Source organism: Oculina patagonica, chromosome 13 (genome assembly GCF_052425735.1).
Source record: "Oculina patagonica isolate OP01 chromosome 13, crgOcupat, whole genome shotgun sequence".
NCBI lineage: Eukaryota > Metazoa > Cnidaria > Anthozoa > Scleractinia > Oculinidae > Oculina > Oculina patagonica.
Genome location: NC_135770.1, coordinates 10505925 through 10522666, shown reverse-complemented (window position 1 = coordinate 10522666; position 16742 = coordinate 10505925). Strand labels below are relative to the sequence as shown.

Here is a 16742-nt window from a genome sequence, read left to right as displayed (position 1 = left end):
AGAGTACTTCACCGATTTTAGTACTTTTTACTGAAAAGCAGAAAAATCCACGTGACAGTGTCCTTTTAACATTTCCTTTGCTTGATGAGTTTTTATTTGCTTATTATGTTAAGCGATAAATAAATATATCGAATGTTAACCAGTTTTTCATGAAACGAACACAAGTGTTATATGGAACAGCCTCATAAGCCTGCGTTGCTGGCGGTATTGTTGGGTTTTAACGCGCACAAGCGAGCGGCAAAGCCGCGACAACGAGCGGCACAGCAGCGAGTGGCTTGGGGAGGAGGAGTTAATTTCAACTCCTCCCCCCCAAGCCACTGGTGGCTGCGCAGCTCGTTGTCGCGGCTTTGCCGCTTGCTTGTGCTTTAAAACTCAACAATACCGCCAGCTACTCAGGCTACAGCCTTATGTCCAACACTTCTTTAGGTGGAAAGAAAGGAATATGATACTTTTTTTTCTAGCGCGATACATTATTCCGCCTTTTGCATTCTTTAATACGGTTTTGATGATTTTGCAACAAGTCAGCTGCACCTAAAAAGCAATTCCTGCAAGTTTTTATCAAAAACGGCAATCTTTCATGAGCAAATGGATTTTTTTCTGCTTAGTAGGCCTTCTAGGTTGGTTTTAGCTGAGGTAGTTTGCAGCTTTCAGTTTTTGATCTACATTGCAATTCACTGGGAATTTTTTTTGCACTTGAAGACCTATTTTTTTTTTTGGAATTTATAAATCACTGCGAGCGATATTGTCTTCCAATTACTTGGGTGTTAAGCTCACACGCAGAATCTCCAATAGTGACAATGACAACTTTTTGGTGGTTTTCCAAAAGGCCAACTGTAGTTTTGACAGCAGAAACGGCTTCAGGCAGAGATGAAAATTAGGAACTTTGTAATTCTATAATATTTTACCAATAGCACAAAATAGCCAATACACCCCCCCCCCCCCCAAAAAAAAAAAAAAGAATGCTTACAATAATATCAGGAGGAGACCTATCTTTCAAATCCGTTATTTTGTACTTATGCAGCTAGGATACGTCTAAAATTAAAAAAAAAAAATACTTGACCTAATTTTAGCGATACTTTAAATACGTAGCTGCTATTCATAACAAATTATGCAGATTTTTTTGGGTCACGAGAACCGAGAGATCATAACAATGCAGACGGTCAGTATATACCTGATTAAAGAAGCGTTGGCTCTTGAAAAGAAGAAACCATGAAAAAGGCGACCCATACGAATGCTGGGGAAACGTAAAAAATAATCCCCGTCTGTCGCAGAATAAACTATTTGATACAACTGAACAGATTGTTTAACTCTCGCTCTTAAGGTTCCAAAATTATGCCTTTCACAGGACCAACAGTTCTTCAAATAGGTGATTTTGTGGAGTGACAGCGGACGAAACAATGTGAATATATCAATTTGGACATGGGAAAATGTTGGTCTTTTAATGTAATTAGAAGGTATATCAACGAACTCAAAAAAAATACATGTTTGACAATTCAAGTTCTTCTCCGAACTGTTGAATTTTACCTTGATTTGAGAATAGCAATGCAAGGATTGGTGATTACATGCTCACACAATGAATTGTTCGGAATTGTGTTGCCGCCACGCAGTACAACTTATAATTATAACTTTGACAATGCTTGACATACATGCATAGGCCCTGCACGTAGTACTTGGTTTAATATATGGACTGGCGAGAAACATAAGAAATGGTTGTATGCAACTGTATTTGAGCTTTGGGTGAAGGATACAGTGCAGTGTAAATTATTCCAATGTCTTCTTGGAGGCGAATGACAAAACAAAGCTTTGACGGCCCGGTTAGCCACAAACATCACAACAAGCAGTCTATCCTACAGATGTCTTTTATTTAGTTCTGTAGGACTCAAATGACAGTGGGCATGACAGCAATTTTGGTGTACCTAACAGAAGTTGTTGGCTAAACCTAAAGATTCACCAATATCAACATGATGACGAATGTTTTCACGACGGTACCTCGAGGAATCACGAGACACACTTTTCTGTTACAAATTTTTTAATGTTTTTAACAACCAGATTACTATTTACAAAAGTTCCCTTCTACCAAATTTACGTTTTTACAAGCTTCTTATTCATCATGTGCAGGAGTTTTTTGTCCTGATTAAGTACGCTATCAATAAAGTTTTTTAGTTAGTTAGTTAATTTATTAACTTATTTAAACGGCGTACATTCTAATGCTTATTATTCAACTTGCTCTACCCTTCCTTTCTATGACACTTTTTGTGCTTCCTATTCTTGTTTCAAAGCTTGATACAGAGGTTTCTGTTATTGATTAAGTACCACTCAATACATGACTCAACTGTGCTAGCCCTATGCTGCTAGAAGCTCACAGCAGTAGAGGCCTTGATGCATTCCATACTATTATAACCGTTCCGATTTCATTTTTCAAATTCTCGTTTCTATCTGAAATGCGATTGAGTTCTAGGGCATCGGATCTCTATGCCTTGAACAGACTGACGCTAAAAGCACCGATTGTTGATTAACAAAGCCGTTCGTTTCTTATGAAAGTTTTGTGCTCCGAAGGCGGGAAAGTCAAACGACCTCAAACAGCTAGCTAGTTGGCAACTAGATGAAGATATAAGTGGAAATTGCCTCAGTAGCAATTTGGGAAGTAGACGACATGCATTTTGTCTCTTGCCAGTAGAGAGTAGAGCAGCCCATAGCGTGCACTCTTAGTATCACGCTATTTGATTTGAAGAAAGTCTGTAGAAATGTCGACTTAAAATTAGGTGTTTACTGTTAGCCATTTAGAATAGAAAGAGTGAGCAAAAATAATAATCAATTATATTATCAGTTGCTTTTGGCCTTTTTCATTCTTTAGCACAGTAGACTAACATTCTCAGCCCTTTGTCGGCACTTGATTTCTTTGCATCTATTCTTCCCTGTAAACAACAGAATACACCTTGCGGTTGTGAAGCGGTTGTACCGGCCTGATGTTGTCACACATAAGACCAGGGGAGGCGCCATATTGAGACTTGAGTTTCCTGAACTTGGCGAGCTGAAAATGCAAAAATTCGAAACAAACGTACGTCAGAGCTAAACGCATCGTTTTCTATAATCTGCAGTGTTATAAAGAAGTAGGTCGTATAGTGTGATTGTCTGGGTGAGAGGTGGTGACTTGTGACGGACGTTTCGACAACCTGAGCGGAAGTCATCTTCAGAGTCAAGTGAAAAGTTGTTGTCAGTCGAAGATGTTATAAGGCTGGTCCCTTGAAGTTGATTGGTCAGTTAAGCCGTGATGTTATTGGCTGTAAGATTCGTGTAAAGTTTGTCATCAGTAATTGTTCTATTGTTAGTCAAATTAGGTCGTTCTGTTGGCGGTTCGTTTGTCGGTTCTGTTTACGTCGTGAATAAGGTGCCGGTAGTTGTTGACATCTGTTGATAGGGGTCTGTTAGTAGCTCCAATGTTTAGAGGGTCTGAGTGAGGTTGTTACATGTCACTGCATGTATTCATTTTGATACGAAATTGGTTTACAACAAGTTATTATTCAAATATTGTTTTTGTTGATTGTGTGTATACATGTAACTTACCTGTTTGTTAGAGATCTTTATTATGTCCTTGAAGACAATCCAACGCACTGATTCATAGCAGGGAGGGGTAGTAAGGGAGCCTTGGTAAGTGTAGTAACCTATTTTTTTCGCTTTGTCGTCCTCATCTCCACTACCATCATCATCGTTATCATCGACGTCATTTTCGTCATCATCATCATCTTCGTCGTCGTCTTGTTTATTGTTGTAGGGCATCAGGTACTTCAGGCGAATTCCGTTAGCTTCGGTCACGTTTGCGATGGCACCTGAGTTATAGAAAGATTTAGCAGTTATAACGCTATTCTCGCAACGGCGCAAGACGTAATGCTGTTTGCAGAAATGGCCATGGTTGAAAATAAAAACGTTACAATGTTGAAAACGAAACGATCGTAATTTGATAAGAAGTGCAAATTTCCCAGCTAAAACTTTAGCCTTCATCAGGGAAAAGTGACGAGGAATTTGATAAAGGCTAACGTTTTAGCTGAAACACTGGGACTTTTTAAGAAATTTTACCAACATTTTAAACCAGAGTAACGTTTTAATTTAATTCATGCATTAACCACCTGGTTACAGGATCATTAATATTTTTTTTTTCATATTCACTCGTTAAAAGTGATCAAGAATGTTAGATTCACAGTTTTGTTGCCATGTATTCATTAATTATCAGAAAAAAACATGATTTAAGAAAAATAAAAATAAAAAAACATCTTAGCTTATAGCTTTGCCTTAACAAGAAATTTACCGTAAAATTAAGTTTTACATTGTTAAGACATAAAATACATAAAATACATAAAATACATAAAATACTGTGTAAAATATGGCTATTTACCTTCGTCAGTGACCTTCAACAGCTTCTTTGCAAAATTTCCTAAAATCCTGTTTCCTGGGCAGGTGGCCTGAAAAAAAAAACATGGCCACAAATTTTAATTACTTTTCTCTAAATTATGTTAAGTGATATAAATACAAGCTTGGGTGTTGTGAAACAGATCTAGAGTAACGGAATAACGAGTAAAAGCGGTAAAGACTGAGAAACCGAGTGAAGGGAAAAAACTAAATCAAAATGGAAAATATATTAAATCGATACAAAGATTTTAAAAATTAAATCTTTAGATTATTTGCATTGATAATATGACCAGTTTTTATTGAAATACACGACAAATAGGCTTTTTTAATTTTGTGTTCAACTGTTTTGAGTAGAGCGTCTCGCTTAAAATAACCACAATAAAATAGCAAAGCGAAGCAAATAAAACAGATATTTACCGAAATGAGGATCCCAAGAACTGCCAGTCCGTCTGGTTTGTCCACAGAGTTGCTAAAGGTTTTATACTTCTTGTTGTAGAACACTAAATGGAGCTTGAGGCAAGGAAAATTGAGTTAATAAGTACGTAGTAAGTAATAGGAAAATTCATGCAAGGCAACAAAGATTGGAAAGTAGAAAATTTCTCATGAAAAGTTTGTGTACAAGCTATATACGAATCATAAGAAATTCTTTTTTAGCGAAAATACTACAGTTGAAGTAGTAAAGGAAGCAAACTTGCTATAATCCATGGTTCTAAAATAACTATGTTTACAGGTGTTTGAATGGTTATGTTGCTAATCTTAACAACAGCTATATATACGAATGTCCCTTAACACGACGCTTCCAAAAGTCAATATAACGTTCAATCACGATTGACAAAATCAATTCCACAGCCGCTATCAGTTTCTTGAATTATAATCTTTGCCAAAAAAACAGAGAATAATGTAAATAATAGTTTAATTCTTACTTGAGCTGCATAATGCTCGTCGTTAATGGTGTGTTCTGATCCTCGACTGTTTTCACAGCCAAAGTGGAAATGGAATTGTTGCAGTTTGTATTCGTCGCACTCCAGGGGACCCCCACTGAGTGTAGCGGTTCCTTTTGAGCTGTCAACGTTGAAAGTAGGAGCATGGATAGAATTCACAAGCTGGCCAGCTACCAGTCCGCACGGGTTGTCGAAATTTATCTTCAAAGGTGAATAGCTCTTTTTCTCCACCTTCCTCGTTACAATGTTAATTGGAGACTGAAGTTTTCCAGCACACAGTGGATAAATTGAGGACCAATTTGCAGGACCAGGAGCTAAAAAAGTGTCAAAAATTGTTGTCATTCACACAAGCTTAGTGTTGTTTATTTGTGGTATCATGACATTCCATTTCACGAGAAAATATATTAAATGACACTATACTCGATGCGTACGGTTACCATATAATACGCGCAGATTTTTGCGTGTTGCGTAGCTATGAGCGAAATGAGCGAGCAAGAAGCAAAATGTCCGCTGTAAATCACCGAATAAAGAATTTATTATTCCATTATTTTTCCACTAAGTTTTGGCCCGTATTTCGTAAGTTTGTCCGTTTTCATTTTTGCCCTGTTCTACTTTGTAATAACGTGACATATTTTGCGCGTTCTTTTGCCCTCATATGGTAAAATGATGCAATAGTTGAATAATAAAGTCGAAGAACTTTACAAAATCAATGTAGGCGTAGACTCTTCATAGCTTTATACGGAAAAGCACAGTTAACAAGGAGGACAATGGTTACAATCAAGTTAAAACTTGTTTTTCCATAACGTTCAAAAAATCTAAACGTTTTACATGTTATAATTTAGATATAATATGAAAACGTCTTGTTTTAACAGAGATAAGAATTAACACTTGTTATACTGAAAAACATTTTCTCCTAAGTAATACAATACATGCATACCTTGTGCATCCGTGAGCCCTGCGTACCCAAAATCTATACAAAGAAAGAAAAGTTCGATGAACAGCTGACCTAGAAAAATGTCCTATTTCAATTGCTCTTATATCAATGCGATGATAAAATGCAATATATTAAATTACTGGAAGTTAATACCGATAAGTATTAAGCCTCTTTTTTTTCAAATATCACTGGGTTTGAATATCATAATATTCATTTCTTGTCGTGTAATATGCAGACAACTTGGCCACTACAAGTTTCCCATTACACCAACAGAAGAAGGATATAATAATTATTAAGCAATATATTACAATATCAATATTTTGATTCTATTCTTGGAAATGACAGCTTTAATTTCTCAATAGACCGTCTTTTGGGAAAGATCTGATACGTACAGGTGATCGGTTTGTAGGTTTTAACTCATTGATTATCTAGCAAAACTCTCTGAAAATTTTTAAGTGCCTATCAAAGCTAGAAGACCTCCTAAAGTATGATTGACACTTACCCTTCTGGCACGCGACCGCGCCAATCATAGAAAGTAGCCACAGAAAATACATCGCAGCGGAAAAAGGTCTGAAAATATTACAAAAATAGTTAAACACTAGTATTTGAAAAGCAAGAAAAGAGATCCAAAGGGTTTCAGATAATTGAAACTACAATATCACAAAAAACATCAATTTTAAAATGAAATATATGTGCATTTCAAGGGTCAATGTTAGAGTTTCTTAAGAAATGTATATGCATACATTGTAACAAGCTAAGTTTGAACGAAGAAAAAACTCTAAAATATGTATTCGACTTTCCTCACTTGCTACGAGGTGTGAATTTAATGAGTAGTTCCCTTCCAGTGCTCTAGGTTTGTATAAAAATCTATAAATAAAGCGGATCATTATCAGTAGCTGGTAATAGGTGGCTACATAAAATAAATCAATAAAAATAAGAAAAAAGGCGCTATGTAATTTTGATCATTTAAATAACGATATTACGTGCTATATAACACTCGCGTTTTAAGAACCTTTTTAAGGTCTTACAAGACACGCTTTTTAAGGCCTTACAAGACACGCTTTTAAGGCCTTACAAGACACGCTTTTAAGGCCTTACAAGACACGCTTTTAAGGCCTTACTAGACACGCTTTTAAGGCCTTACAGGGCACGCTATTCTGCACGCTTTATAAGACCTTACAAGACAAGGTTTTTAAGGCCTTACAAGGCACGTTTTTAAGACCTTACAAAGCACGCTTTCTAAGACCTTAGAAGACACGCTTTTTAAGGCCTTACAAGACACGATTTTTAAGGCCTTACAGGGCACGCTTTTTAGACCTCACAAGAAACGCTTTTTAAGGCCTGCACGCTTTATAAGACCTTACAAGACAAGGTTTTTAAGGCCTTACAAGGCACGATTTAAGCACGCTTTTTAAGACCTTACAACGCACGATTTTTAAGGCCTTACAAGACACGCTTTTAAGACCTTACAAAGAACGCTTTTTACGACCTTACAAAGCACGCTTTTTAAGGCCTTACAAAGCGTGCTTTTTAAGTCCTTACAAGACACGCTTTTTAAGGTCTTACAAAGCGTGCCTTTCAAGACCTTACAAGACACGCCTTTTAAGGCCTTACAGGACATGCTTTTTACGGCCTTACAAAGCACGCTTTTTAAGTCCTTACAAGACACGCTTTTTACGGCCTTACAAAGCACGCTTTTTAAGGCCTTAGAAGACAGGCTTTTTAAGACCTTACAAGACACGCTTTTTAAGACCTTACAAAGCACGCTTTTTTGAGGCCTTACAAAGCGCGCTTTTTAAGACCTTGCAAAGCACGCTTTTTAAGACCTTACAAGACACGCTTTTTAAGGTCTTACAAAGCGTGCTTTTTAAGTCCTTACAAGACACGCTTTTTAAGGTCTTACAAAGCGTGCCTTTCAAGACCTTACAAGACACGCCTTTTAAGGCCTTACAGGACATGCTTTTTACGGCCTTACAAAGCACGCTTTTTAAGTCCTTACAAGACACGCTTTTTACGGCCTTACAAAGCACGCTTTTTAAGGCCTTAGAAGACAGGCTTTTTAAGACCTTACAAGACACGCTTTTTAAGACCTTACAAAGCACGCTTTTTGAGGCCTTACAAAGCGCGCTTTTTAAGACCTTGCAAAGCACGCTTTTTAAGACCTTACAAGACACGCTTTTTAAGGTCTTACAAAGCGTGCTTTTTAAGTCCTTACAAGACACGCTTTTTAAGGTCTTACAAAGCGTGCCTTTCAAGACCTTACAAGACACGCCTTTTAAGGCCTTACAGGACATGCTTTTTACGGCCTTACAAAGCACGCTTTTTAAGTCCTTACAAGACACGCTTTTTACGGCCTTACAAAGCACGCTTTTTAAGGCCTTAGAAGACAGGCTTTTTAAGACCTTACAAGACACGCTTTTTAAGACCTTACAAAGCACGCTTTTTGAGGCCTTACAAAGCGCGCTTTTTAAGACCTTGCAAAGCACGCTTTTTAAGACCTTACAAGACACGCTTTTTAAGACCTTACAAGACACGCCTTTTAATGCCTTACAAAGCACGTTTTTTAAGGCCTCACAAGACACGCTTTTTAAGTTCTTACAAAGCACGCTTTTTAAGACCTTACAAGACACGCTTTTTAAGGCCTTACAAAGCACGTTTTTTAAGACCTTACAAGACACGCTTTTTAAGGCCTTACAAAGCACGTTTTTTGACCTTACAAGACACGCTTTTTTTATAACTTACAAGACACGCTTTTATGGCCTTCAAAGCACGCTTTTTAAGACCTTACAAGACACGCTTTTTAAGGCCTTACAAAGCACGTTTTTTAAGACCTTACAAGACAGGCTTTTTAAGGCCTTACAAAGCACGCTTTTTAAGACCTTACAAGACACGCTTTTTAAGGCCTTACAAAGCACGTTTTTTAAGGCCTTACAAGACACGCTTTTTAAGACCTTACAAGACACGCTTTTTAAGGCCTTACAAAGCACGCTTTTTAAGGCCTTACAAGACACGCTTTTTAAGGCCTTACAAAGCACGCTTTTTAAGGCCTTACAAGCACGCCTTAGGCCTTACCAGTAGCGTTTTTTGGATAAGGCATTACAAAACACTGTTTTTTTACCTTACAAAGCATGCTTTTTACAGCCTTACAAAGCATGCTTTTTAAGACCTTACAAGACACGCGTTACAAGGGCTTACCAGATGTTCTTTTTAATACCTTGATTCCCTTTTTTTATTGCTTAACAAGACACGCTTTAAGACTTTGCAAGAAACGATTACAAAGCAAAGCATGTTTTTTAGACTTACTTAAGAATAGCCGGTTTTAAAGGCTTTTCCCTGTTTGTTTTTAATACCTTACACGACACGTTTTGTAAGACCTCAAGGCTATATAGAAAGACATGTTTTTTAGACCCTACAAGTTGCGTCTAATGCTTGACAAGAAACGACTTCGAGGCCTTACAAAACGCGCGTTGTAAAACCGTAAAGATGCAATTGAAACGCGCATTGTAAGTTTCAAGACACGTTTTTTGAGTCTATACAAGTCACGCACTGCCAAACCTCAGAAGCCACGCTTTGGAAGACCTTGTAAGACGTGTTTTGTTAGAAAAAGGATGTGTATCCTTAAATGTATATCTTGAACCCTACTCCCCCTCCCCCACCCCCATGTAGTTAAACAACCACTCAACACTTATTTCAGCACCTCTTTAGCTATTTAATTTATTGATTTTTAATACAACGCATGTATTCTCTTCATAAAGTGCCTGTTACAGTACAGTTGGTTCCCTACGGTTCAATAGTTAATTGTTTTTATTTTTCAGTAATCAAATGCAATATCAAGAGGAGAATTGCATAATTGACTTAATTATCTATTTTCGCAACGACTCTCACGGCACATAAATTCGAAACGTAATTTAACGTGCTGTATATTTTTTCCATCTGCTACATGTATCGATTGCAGTCAGTATTTTTAATCAAATTGAATGCACTTAGATTCGAACACAAAAAACACCGACTATGTTCACTCCTTGCGACCTATGTACATCATTACTGTACTGGAATAAAAGTTCCGCGCCAAAAAATTATAACATTTTATTATAACTCTTTTCCATATGATCCAGATCTTTGACTTTAAGACGCCTGTGACAAATTGGAAAAAAAAAATAAAGAAATAATATATAGATTTAGGCAAGCCTAAAAGCGGAGCTCCCCAGTTAATTATTTTGCACTTTATTGAAACCTGAATTCAAGCCATTGTACAATTTTAAGGCTAAGAATATAATATTCGTTTTATTTTTTTTTTATAAATTTTAATATTGTTACTTACTTTTTTTTACCGTGTCCCGGGGGGGGGGGGGGAGAGGTACTCCCTAAAATTTACTCAAGGGGTGTGCCACTGAGTCGCTGAGACTCTGGACCTGTTCCAGAGAAAAACGGCTCAATTTGCGACCCTGTTCCAGACAAACAGTGCAAAATAGGTACCCTGTTCCAGACAATATCCACAATGAAAAATATATGAAGATAGATATAAAAACACTAGCGTACATCACAAAGCGCTCACTTGACTTTGTCTGTGGCTTGGAGAAAAACCAATGAGAGGAGCGGATTTTCATAGCTAAACTTGATAGTGTTCCACAGTCAAAAGAGTGATTTGTATACCCTGTTTCAGAGTCAGAGAGGCAAAAGGCACACCCTGTTGAGCAGCACATACCCGTATAGCCCTTATATGGGAGTACCGTATACAGCAACACCAAATAAGCCGAGAACAAACAAAATCAATCAAAACGTTTTAATTCCACCGACAGCATTATGATCCAGAAGTCTGGATGGGAAATTATGCTGCAAAACGGGTAATTATGTAACCTTCGAAGATAAGGAGGGGGTAGTAGGGCTGCATGTTGGGGTAGATAGGCATATCACGTGGTAAATTAGCAAAGCACTTAACATTTAGAGTATATAGGAAATAATATACATCTACATTAAGAATATGGTTAATTTTCTTTTTTTCATTCATTCATTTGTTTTTATTTTCACTATTTGCCTATATTTTAATTTTGAATGGAAATGGCAGAGGTCATACATGTAGCAAAGGGTTTACAGCATATTGCCATAAGCTAATGCCAAGCAAACCGGAGTGAAAGCTAACCACAAGCAAACTAGAGTGAAAGCTAATCCCAAGCACACCGGATGAATAAAGCTAACTGCGAGCAAACAGGGGTGAACCTAACTACAAGCAAACCGGAGTGAAACTAACTGGAAGCAAAGAAGGGACATTCTGTAACCCCATCCCACCCCCCTCGCCCCCCCCCCCCCCAAAAAAAAGGATGATAGCACCTTTTTTACTTTTACATGTCTTTTTGAGTCCCCTTCCTCTTAAGGGGTTTCACTTCACTTACAGAAATAAAAAAAAAAAACAAAAATTCTGGGAAGATAGAATATTGTTTGTGTGTCTCAAACTCAGTTTTGTTCTTTGATTACGCAGAAAAAATAGAATCATGTTTGCTTGTGTATAAAACTATGCAAGAAAAAAGCATCAATACTTTGACTGCTCTTTTAAAAATTTGTATGCTTTATTGTACACATTTTTGTGGAGTCATGTTGCCCATTCGTCATGAAGTTCACAAAGTAAGCAAATGAGTCACAATTTGGTTGCTTCATGGTACCTAATGGATACTGCAAATTTAATCTGGCTTTAGAATATTTCACTAATTTTAACATTATAGCTGTTCTTATAAATTGTACGCAGCATACAACACATAAGAATGAAATTGGTATTGCATATTGCTTGCAATCACGATTTTAACCTCTATACTTAAGAATTACACCAGTTTCAGCATTACCAATCCAAATTCAAATTATTACATTGCTTTTTACCTCCACTACCTCCCCCAAGGTCAACCAAAGATCTTATGATATACAGTAATTAGACAACTACATGTAAGTCCTGTGTAGTCGAGGGCTCAAAATATTTGGACACTTACAGGTCATGTTAACCGGCCAAAGAGATTTTAGCTTGGTCACATGTGGTTTCTTACCAGCCAAAACATTGAAAATAGCAATTTTAAACTCCCATTCATTTCTGCTGTTACTGTTTTGGCTGCATAAATTATTCTTAAAAAGATCACTTCATAATGCCCTTGTTACATCTAAAAAGATGTGAAAGAGACAGGTCAATCAAGAAGTTGTTTTCTGAAGTACACTGTAAATACGTTAACATTTAAAATATAAACTTTGCTCATTTGCAGCTTTTCTTGATTTCAATTTACATGTAATTTACTAGTCTCTTGAAAATGGCATCATGAAGACACCCAAACATCAAGCTGGATAATCTTAATCCTTCCTGTTTTCTTTTGATGTCCTTGTCCACATTCTGTTTTTGTGTCTGTGGCTCTGCAAATTCTGAAATTCATGTTAACCCTGAAAAAAGTCAAATGCCACAGATTAAATTAAAATTGATTAATTGGTATGAAAATCAATAATTTATAAAACAAAACACTTAACGCAAGCTTGTATAAAGTGAAGCAAAACTACTGGATGCGAAAGGATACCTTATATATTTAACAGAGATGTATCAGCACAGACTATTTTTTTTACTGATAACTGCGAAGTCAACTACAGAAAAAAAAACCGGTAACTCGAACTCGGATAACTCGAACAACCTTGCTAACTCAAACTCACTTCCATTTCCCTTGGATTTGACCCCACTTTTCAGTCATTTTTACTCGGTTAAATTCGAACTCGGATAACTCGAAAACCCCGCTAACTCGAACTAAATTTTGTTTCCCTTGAACAAAATTTGGGTCAAACTTTTTACGCTGATAACTCGAACGGTTGCCCATTGATTATAGCAATGAACAGATCATGTATTTGACAGTCATTTTCCACTCTTAACAAAAGAATGTGTGGTCGCTTTAGAGTTTCTGGCAAGATAAGTTCAATTTGCACAGTACTGTATACTGAAGTGCTTAAAAATCAGTAAACTATCAATTATTAACTTGGCAAATAAAATATTCAATCAACCCCGCTAACTCGAAAAACCCCGCTAACTCGAACTCATTTTCGTTTCCCTTCAGAGTTCGAGTTAGCAGGGTTCTACTGTAAATATTTCAGGACCTGAACAATCGATGAAAATCGATGATCGGAAAATCAATCGATCAATCGATGACAATCGATTAATTACTGTTGATTGGCATCGATCGGCATCGGCCAATCGATGATCAATCGATAATCACACTTTGGTGGTCGCGAACTTCATCGATTGCCATCGATTGGCATTAAACACACAATCAATCCGAAGCATGAAGTAAATACTTACATATGTTGTTTTGTAAAAAAAAATAATAAAGCTCCTTTCCATATTTGAGATGAAGTTTACATCATAAGCTTTAATGTTTCTGTTTTTCATTCGAGTTTCCTACTGTTTGCTAGCGCTAGAATTCCAAAGACACTTCGTTATTCGTGACCGAGTCAAAAATGGCGGACGTGACAGGCGAAACTCATCACCAGACTCCCACTGTTGTCTCGTTTTCGTTCCGACGTACGGACGACGTATTTTTGAGTTCTCTCTGCTACTGTTTGATTTGAAATATTTCGGACGAGCGAGAAAATGTTTATGGACTACAAGACAGAGTTTTAGAAAAATTACATTGTACTTAGACAGCGAGGAATTCTGTAAGTTGCGATTTCTATTTACTTTGCCAGGAGTTGGTTCGAAAGCAAACCAGACCGAAAAGCGTACGCTTCGTTGATGGAGGCGAATAAGACTTAAGCTCAAAACGTTTGTTTTAAATAATTATTGCCTTATTACTGTTAAGTTAGTAAGTTTCTCGTTGTATTGACATTTTTTGGAAAGGTTATCATTGTTGTTGCTAATAAAATATAACATACAAGAGAGACCGTGTGTTTTAAAGTAAACATATTTATCAAATACTAGTCAAATAAAAAACGATGGCAGTTAAATGATCGATTGAATTGGTAATCGATGATATTGATAATCGATGAAAATCGATGTTAGTTAATTGATCGATTGTCATCGATTATCGATGAAATTGATAATCGATGACAATCGATAATCACAAAAACTTTAGCGATCGATTGTTCATCGATTATCAATATCAATCGATTAATTGATATCGATTGTCATCGATTGTTATCGATTGCCATCGATTGTCGATTCCATCGATTGTTCAGGTCCTGATATTTTAATAAACTCAAAGCATCACTGCAAACCCTTACACTCCCTCTTTAAAAGGTTTGACCTTTAAATACTCCCCCTCCCCTCTACCCCTATATATACATGTACATGCATAGGAAAAACATTGCCACATCTTAAAAGCTTTTTTCTTAACAGTAATACTAAGATTTTTAAAGATACACATTTAATTAATAATAAGTTTGCATGCACAGCTGCATACAGTGTCTAAAATGGCATGAATTTACTCACAAAGATTCCAGTTTTCCAGTAGTCATTAACCTTTGTTGTGTGCATTTTCCAAATTCCACAACAAGATTGTGATTTTTTTATGACAAATATAACATTTACTGTTGACATTCTGAATGAAACCAGCAAAACAGACCTCAAAATCTCAAAATTGTTGACATTGTTATGTAATCCACATGAACGCTCAATAGTGAACAGAACTACATGACAAGTGGATTATTTAATATATTTGGGAACGAAAGAGCTAAGTAATGAAGCTGAAGTTTATTTACTCTGACTAAATGAACAGTAATTTTACCTCCATCATGAATATCAATAAACTGCATACACTGAATCGATCTATTTCACTCGGAGTTAACGAAATTCCAGGTGCTTCGTGCAAACTGACATCACTTTCATTCTCATCTCAGCTGCTCTTCCAGCACTGTAAAACAAAATAATCATATCACAAGCATTTAAAAATCGTAAGCTTAATTTTCTTCGAGATGTGTTGAAGTGATATTCTTTGTGAATTCGTTCCTCGAAGGCCCAACAATTATTTGTTTACATAATCAAATCCTCCTATTTGATCAGTAAAACCTGGTAAAACTGAATTTTAAGGAATAGTATTTTTCAACATTGTTCATGTCACAAGCAAATGCTTAGTGGCGAAAGCAAGTAAAATGTGCCGTCAATATAAGCTTACTTTGCGTATAAAGTAAGCTTAAGACAAAACGTAGAGATATTAAATGACGGAAACACTGCAGTTTTGTACTCACCAGTTGGCCGCAGTAGGTACACTCGTCTGCTCGTTTTATCTCCGTTCCCTTGTTCTCCGCTATTTCTTTGCCTGTTTCCTCGGCACCTCTCTTGCTATTTTAGTCGCTTTTCTTCGCTACTTTGCTACCAGGTTCGACAGGCGCTTTGCTATACTTTTTCGCCTGCTTTCTGTCCGGGTTTTCTGGATCTCTCGCGATCTCTTTCCCGTCGCAAATCGCTTAAACCCTGTTTCCTCGAAGTTAAGTTTACCCTGCTCTCGTTTGTAGTCATCGGCATAACAAGGAGCCAAAATAAATGTGTTTGTCTCAAGTTCTAACTTTCAGACTAGCTGTTTAGACCTCACACTTTTTTTTCCTCACACTGCAAAATTATTTCGCGCCAGTACTGCGCGAGTTGTCAAGACCTTTCAAGATCCCGGATGTGCGCAACACCGTACGTACGTTTGTACGCCGCCGTACGCGCCCGCGAGGCATGCCGCTAGCCATGATGACCATGAAAACTCGGATGCAGAGGTTTCCTATTTTATTTCATGTGTTTTTTTTTTTTTTTTTTTCATGTGTTTTTTTTTATGGGTATGGTGCTCCGCTCTGCGGCCCTTACGGGCCGCTAAGGAGCTCCGCTATCAGTTAGACATCTTGAATGTTTTATTACACTTCTGCAATATATTTTTCAATCAATTGTATTAATTTTGGCGTGTGGAACGATTGTTTGTGTGAAATGGTCAACGGAAAATACACCCACCGTTCCACTGTTGTTTCCACCATTCCCACTGTCATCTTCTCTTCGTCGCACCTTCGATGCTCTCTGCAAATATATATATATACAGTATTAAAGTACAGTACAGGTGTACACAACTGTATAACACCGGACGTTGTATAGCGCTAATACAATAATAATATAGTTAAGTCAGTAAGGGAACAATCATAATTAATATTCTTGATATGTTTTAAAGTAATCGATCGAAGCTCGAAAGTAACCGATTTGTATTTGGTGTTTGACCGAAATTACGAGTTAGTGGATGCAATTATTTATGATCAGTTACGAACAGCATGCTTACCGTGTTATATGATAAGTTGTCCACCCTGCGCTTTCTCATCTACGATAAAGATAAAGAAAAAGTGTTCAACATGACACAAGCATGGGACAACGAAAAAAATCTGAGTCCCCGACGGAAATCATGGCCTCCCAGATACTGGTTGGGCGCTTTAAGCAACTGAGGTACGAGAGATTTGTTGTGAGCTGTGCCATTTATTTATTTTCCAATACTCCG

At 37.0% G+C, this 16742-nt stretch overlaps 1 protein-coding gene and 2 long non-coding RNA genes across 4 annotated transcripts in view; all 3 read right to left on the bottom strand.

Annotated features, from left to right (window-relative positions):
- The window catches only part of LOC144636738 (uncharacterized), a 74926-nt gene extending 58302 nt beyond the window's left edge, over positions 1 to 16624 (bottom strand). Inside the window, exons 1-3 of one of the 2 annotated variants that reach the window (XR_013567608.1) lie at positions 16530 to 16624; positions 16214 to 16276; positions 10014 to 10413 (exon numbers count right to left, since the gene is read on the bottom strand). This is a non-coding gene — a long non-coding RNA (uncharacterized LOC144636738). Of the gene's footprint in view, positions 1 to 9973; positions 10414 to 16213; positions 16277 to 16529 lie in introns of those variants that run through there. The other variant, XR_013567607.1, reaches the window with a different exon arrangement.
- On the bottom strand, positions 1842 to 6848 carry LOC144636719 (carbonic anhydrase 2-like). Its single transcript, XM_078495915.1, has 7 exons — positions 6782 to 6848; positions 6283 to 6315; positions 5328 to 5659; positions 4822 to 4914; positions 4391 to 4457; positions 3565 to 3827; positions 1842 to 3031 (listed from the first exon to the last, which is right to left on the bottom strand). The coding sequence occupies exons 1-7, from the start codon at positions 6831 to 6833 to the stop codon at positions 2906 to 2908; spliced, it is 966 nt and encodes a 321-aa protein (XP_078352041.1). The 5' UTR covers positions 6834 to 6848; the 3' UTR covers positions 1842 to 2905.
- LOC144636740 (uncharacterized) lies at positions 11049 to 16065 on the bottom strand. The gene is made up of 3 exons (XR_013567609.1): positions 15472 to 16065; positions 15012 to 15137; positions 11049 to 12690 (listed from the first exon to the last, which is right to left on the bottom strand). It is a non-coding gene; the product is annotated as an uncharacterized LOC144636740 (long non-coding RNA).
- Positions 16625 to 16742: the final 118 nt, after the last annotated feature.

Bases quoted from the DNA above. Each gene is read 5' to 3' on its own strand.
- LOC144636719 (XM_078495915.1), bottom strand. From the start codon at position 6,833: ATGTATTTTCTGTGGCTACTTTCTATGATTGGCGCGGTCGCGTGCCAG. The intron at 4,915-5,327 runs GTAAGAATTAAA...CCTTGCCTCAAG, and splicing joins ACGAGCATTATGCAGCTCAA to CTCCATTTAGTGTTCTACAA. The intron at 4,458-4,821 runs GTAAATATCTGT...TTTTTTTTTCAG, and splicing joins TTCTTGGGATCCTCATTTCG to GCCACCTGCCCAGGAAACAG.